At 44.2% G+C, this 6,000-nt stretch overlaps 1 protein-coding gene across 7 annotated transcripts in view; it reads left to right on the top strand.

The window, feature by feature from the left end:
* The first annotated feature begins 494 nt into the window (after positions 1–494).
* Positions 495–6,000, top strand: part of COL19A1 (collagen type XIX alpha 1 chain) — a 324,092-nt gene continuing 318,586 nt past the window's right edge. For 3 of the 7 annotated variants that reach the window (XM_032409538.1, XM_032409537.1, XM_032409543.1), the window contains exon 1: positions 495–1,192. In XM_032409538.1, the coding sequence (XP_032265429.1) occupies positions 1,082–1,192 (111 nt within the window). In that variant the 5' untranslated portion in view covers positions 495–1,081. Of the gene's footprint in view, positions 1,193–2,094; positions 2,229–2,834; positions 3,564–6,000 lie in introns of those variants that run through there. The other 4 variants (XM_032409542.1, XM_032409540.1, XM_032409544.1 and 1 more) reach the window with 4 other exon arrangements.

Genomic DNA, 6,000 nt, shown 5'->3' with positions numbered 1-6,000 from the left:
GCTATGGATGCAAGACTAAAACTGCAGGTATTTTGATTACAATGAACGGTTTAAAAACCACTAGTTGACTCTAATAGTTTCACTTAAATGAAGTGGAAATGAGCGATCTCTTAAATTTTTTCTTAACATTTTTAGTTTTTGCCAGCCTAATTTTATTTATGATCTGATCTGTGAGCCCTGACACGTGAAGCATATTTCTCTGGTTTAAGGTAACTTTTAAGCTTACTGATTTTCATTATTATGGATCAGTAACATAATTTATAATATTTCCCCAACTATGGCAATACTGAACTAAAGAACATTAAACCAATTTATCCATTTTCTGATGCCTGATTATTTTTCTGAATTCTATAATGGTTTTGTTTTTCTTTCAAATATATGTATATGTGCGTGGGTGTATATATGTATGTACATATGTATACACACACACACAATATGTATATATGCCTACAGATATACATATATACCCACTATATGTGTGTGTGCATGTGTGTATACACATGTGTATACACATGCGCGCACACACACAAATACCTACACGGAGATCTGCAGAAAAATGTCACCTTCACATGTTCAAAGGGATCCCAGAGTTCAAAACCCAGGATTTGTAGCACCAATCCATGGAAAGACATAATACTTAAAATCACAAAATAATTTTGTGTACTCTGAGACAAATCATGCCACACAAACCTGTACACATGAACATTAGAAGGCGGGAAGGCTCTCTTGATTAACTTTTATAAACTCCTGACATAAAAGTGAAAAATGAAACATAAATGATACCGCTTTTTAGCTCAACTGTTAAAAAGCCAATTATCTACCTGTGAATGTGTGCCACATACAAATACTTGGAAGACACTTCATAATCAAAGTGAGAAACTCTAGCACCTGCAACCAACAGTCATTCTATCTGTGAAAGTGCTAATAAAGCATAAACCTGAAAGGCATTATTCCTAGCTGCAAGGCGACATTGTTGTAATTAAGGAAAACCTGTGCACGAGTTGGCGGAGTCCTGTCTTGCGGAGTCCTCCGTCCTCGTCGAGTGGGAGGGTCACACTGGGAGAGACTAATAAGGGCAGAGATGCGTCCCCCTTCCCCACTCGCAGGGAGCTCACTCGGGCCACTCCTCGGCGGTGCGGCAGCCCGGGCCGGACTCCACTGCGCCTCTGAGGGGCTCAAACACACATTCAAGGTAAGCTGCGCAGCTTTGCCACCGGCCCTTTCACTTGCCGGGCCGCACACATGCCGGGTCTATGTCATCCGCTCATGTTGCTGGTCATTTGCGTGCATCTGCTTTTCAAGAAAATGTAAAAACTGTGCTTTACAGGTAAATATGTTTTGGTAGATAAATAATGCACACCTGCAATTACGCATTCCCATAGGTAGCTTAATGATGGGACCAAGAACGTTTGGCACGATATGGCCACTTTAATATGCTACATAGAATGTAGTTCGTGTTCAGATGTTCACGTAATGCAGGCTTTATGCCTTATACTTTAGTTCTAGGTGGTTTTTCTGGCTACGTGTGTTTGTAAAGGAGAGCTATGAGCACTGCTGATGCGGGTGAGAACAGACATCAAATACAGAAGAAAAAAAAATATCCATGGGGTTAAATGCACAGAACAAATAAACTCAATATAAATGCATGCCGTTAGATCGTATTTTTGGTCTACATCTAGAGACGTTACCCATTGGAAGCGAGGAGACAGTTAAGGGGTATAAACTGGAAGACGCGAGGTTCCGGCGCCTCGCTCTCGGGTCGGGGGTTACTTATTCCGACATGCGGGTATTTCTCCCAAGCGCTGCTCCGCAGGACTGCGCGGGCGGGGATCCCGGCACTCCGGCCTCCCCCAGCCCCGGCTAGTCTCGCGGCGGCCGGTGTGGCTCCTTAATTACCCTGCAGCCTGCGCAGCGCGGCCCCACCGAGCGCAGCCGCCGTCCCCGCCGTCCCTGCAGCCGCCGCCGCCGCCGCCGCCGCCGCGGGGACGTCCCGGTCCCGGCGCTCGGAGAACGCGGCCCCCGCCTCCGCCGCCTTGGCTGCGAGATCCAGCCGCCACCGCCGTCAGCGCGCCGGCGCCGACGCCACCGCGGCCGTGAGCAGGGAGGCGGCGCGGCGCGGCGCAGCGCAGCCCGCTAGGGCACTGCGGGGTCCCGAAGAAGTTTGTTGGCGCGGAACCAAGCGCGCCGCGGCCGCCGGGCACGCTAGCTCCTTCTGAGCAGGCGGGCGTGTAAGCGAAACCTGCCCCGTGTAGGGTGAGGGAGGGAGACAGCAGGCGAGTCGGGGTGGGCAGGCCAGGTTGCAGGAGCCCCAGAGGCACAGAGAGGTTGGGAAATGGAGAGAAACAGGGTATCAGAACTCATTGCCGGCCTCAGGGCACAGTGGGCTGGGGATCCAAAAGAGGGGAACCCAGAACCCTGAAAATGCGGAGAGTTTTAATTGAACCATCCAGGAATTGCAGCAGCGAGTGATCATGAGCCCCGGCTTGAGGCTGGGGAGTGCAAGGGTAAAGGAAACACTTGTGCTGCCTCCTTCCATTCACAATTCCAAGAGGGCTTGGTCCCATCTTCTGCTTGGAGGAGAAGTCTGAGGAGAAACAAGAAGGGCGGGGGGGGGGGGGGGGGGGGGGGGGCGGTTCGGGACCCTCAAGAGGAATTTATATCTGCTTGATAATGGAGGGGATGAAATAAAACCACTCCAACATCTTTCCCTACCCCCACCCCCACCCCCAACAAAAAGTGAAAGAGCAATGGCACTGATTATTCTCAGTCCAAACCAAGCAGGACTGTCATTTTTAAAGAGATAAAACAAAACAAAACAAAACAAACCCCTCAAATGTGTGGTTTCCAGCATCTCCTTGCTGGTGCGTGAGGAGAGAGCTGTAGGACTCTAAGTAGAGATTTTTGGATATGTGCCTGCAAAGGAGGAATTGAGATGTTTAGATGTTCAGATGGCGCAAAATGTACCTAAAATTTCCTGAGGAGGGTTGACAGGGTTCTTTGAGTGGGAATATCTCTTCAGGTTGGAAAAGAGGAAGGGGATCCCGGGGTACAACAGTTTATTCTCTCCCTAGGGGATAGAAAATGGAGGAAGTTACTGGCACGTGCTTCCATGAGGTTCTGTCCAGTCTGATCCCTCAAACTGGCTAGGCACCTAAGTGGGGTTTCCTGGGAAAGAGGGAGAAGATGTAGTGATAGAGCAGGGGAGTGAGCCTGAACCTGATATGAAAAGGTCAGGGAAAAACTGAAAAGGTGAAAGAAAACCAAATGTGATTATTATCACAGTTAGGACATTATCTCTGTATCCGAATCATTGTCATCCAAGGAAACCATCTAAAACAGATAGAAGCCCATTGTATTCTCCAGAAACAGAAAATTTCCATCTACTTTATGGTCCTTCTGTTTAATCTCTCCTGTTGAAATTGTAGTTTGTTTTTTCCCCAGCAGGCAATAATGCCCAGTGGGTACACGGAGTGGATGGTTTTAGAGGCAAGAGAACATATGGAAATAGAAACCATAGTTGTACATGGATGTGGATGGAGATGGAGGGTATTACGCTGAGTGAAGTAAGTCAATCAAAGAAAGACAATTATATGGTTTCACTCATTTGTGGAATATAAGAAACAGCATAGAGGATCATAGGGGAAGGGAGGGAAAATTGAATGGGAAGTCATCAGAGAGGGAGAAAAACCACGAGAGACTCTTAACTGTAGGAAACAAACTGAGGATTGCTGGAGGGGAGATGGGTGGGGGGATGGGGTAACTGGGTGAGGGGCATTAAGGAGGGCACGTGATGTAATGAGCACTGGGTGTTATATGCAACTGATGAATTATTGAACTCTACATCTATAACTAATGATTTACTATATGTTGGCTGATTGAATTTAAATAAAAACGAAACAAAAACAATTGACATCATAAATACAAATTCAAGTGAAAATGAAAAATTAGCAGGAATACAAATTAGCAGGGCTAGAGAGATGCTAATATATAACCTGGAAAGGATGCTGAAAAAAAATAGAATGAATGGGATTGGAGTTGGATTATTCGAGGCAGGCTGCATTAAGGTCATGTATCTTAAAGAGGCAGAGAATAAAGAGGCTTAGCAGAAGAGAGCAAGAGAGAGGGCATTCCATCCAGAAGGAATGGCATGTGTGCAGGCTTAGAGGTGGGAGTGAGCAGTCATGTGCTTGGTAAGACAGAGAATCCAAGCTGGGATGAAATCGGAGATGAGGAGAGCAGATAGCACTTGCCAAGGAGAGATCCGAAAGGAGAAACTGAGAGGCAAGGGGCTTTTTACGGTGTTATTTTGTAGGTCTTTAGTGAGATAATCAGGTGAGGAAGTTCCATATTGAGTTTGGAAATTGATAGGTGGCAAATGTGAGAGTGGGAATAATAGGCCTGACCCATGATACCCCATGATATTTGTGAAGCCCACAGGGTCTTGTTACCTCTCTTTGAGAGAGATCAAAAATAATCATGAGATTGTAAGATTATTAGATCATAAAGTTAGTAGAGCCCTTCAAGTAGGAAAATTAGGAAAACTTGATACATAAGGAAAATATATACGTCTATGTTAATTTAAAATTTTAAGTGGTGTTGGATCACTGATACAGATATATCTGTGAAAATGAAGCTAGAGAATGGAAATCCGAAAAAATGTAGGTCATTCATAATGATGGAAGTTGAGAATGGTACCAAAAAAAGTTGATGGAGACGATAGGTCAGAGAAGTGAATCAATAAAACAAGTTGTCAAGGGTGAAGAGAATCAGTTAAGCACGTTCAAAGGGAACCTGAGGTTGGAGACCCTCTGGGAAGTAGGCACTAGTTTTGAAGTGTCAGGAGAAATAACATAGAAGTTTGGGAAAATGTGATAGAATTGATCAGTTTTAGAGGTTTATAAACATTGAGAACCAGGGGATATATTTTCTGTGATGGAAGAAAAATTCAGTAGTATTATCTTTTGTGCATCTCATTAAATAACTGAAATTATGTTCACTGAGCCTTCTTTTAGTAATAATTCTCCACCTATATCTTCTGTAAATGTTAAGTCCATATCTGGATATATTACTTAACAGTTTGAACCTCCATTTGTTTAATTTTGGAAATGTGTTGTCTTAGACTATATTCATCCTACAAATTGATCAAGTAGGCACCTACTAAATGCCGTGTTTAAACATTATTTAATGTTTGAACAAAACACAAATGATAAAATACTTTTTTTCTACAAGATGTTCAGTATAGAGAAGAGACAGAATGCACACAGGTTATTAAAATGCTGTGTAGACCAGGCTGAAGCAGAGGTGGGTACTGAGCTCCATTGGATTGCAAGGCAGTGAGTAAATGAACTCTGTGATGGCTCTTGCAGACTTCATAGAGGACATGGCATTTGAACTGCATGTAGAAGGCAGAGTAAATGATCACCAGTTGGAAAGAGAATTGGAAGGACATCCCGACAGCCCAAACCGCATGTGCGAAGCATGGCACATTTGGGGAATTGTGAAGAGTTTGATGGTGTAAAGTTTGTTTGGAAGGAGGTAGCAGGCCACGAGACTGGTCAGACGAGTTGAGGACCCCACTGTGAAAGAGCCTTGAGAGCTTCCCTTAGAAATGGCCAATGAAAAACCACCAGGAGATATTAATAAAGCAGAACACTAACTTGATTAGATCGCTGCCATAGAATTCTAGAACAGTAGGGAGATAGAATCAAGGGGAACCAGACGGAAGGAAAGGAATGTAGTTAGGAGTCTGCTGCACTTTTACAGATTAGAAATGGTAAGGAGGTAAGTTAGTTTTTGTAAGGATGAAGAAGTTGGTATGGATTCAAAGGAAATTTTTAAAGGTAGATTTGATAGACTTGATCGAGGTTTGATATAGGAGGGGTAAAGAATGTGTTGAAGAGGATTTTGAAATTTCTAATTTAGGTTCTTAAGTTAAATATGATGCCTGTAATTAAAATATAAAGGTCAAGGGCTTTCTGTAGATTATAATGAGGGCAGAAC

Source organism: Phoca vitulina, unplaced genomic scaffold (assembly GCF_004348235.1).
Source record: "Phoca vitulina isolate PV1807 unplaced genomic scaffold, GSC_HSeal_1.0 scaffold11, whole genome shotgun sequence".
Taxonomy (NCBI): Eukaryota; Metazoa; Chordata; class Mammalia; order Carnivora; family Phocidae; genus Phoca; species Phoca vitulina.
The sequence above is the reverse complement of the archived record's forward strand: the minus strand, read 5'-3'. Positions and strand labels throughout refer to the sequence as shown.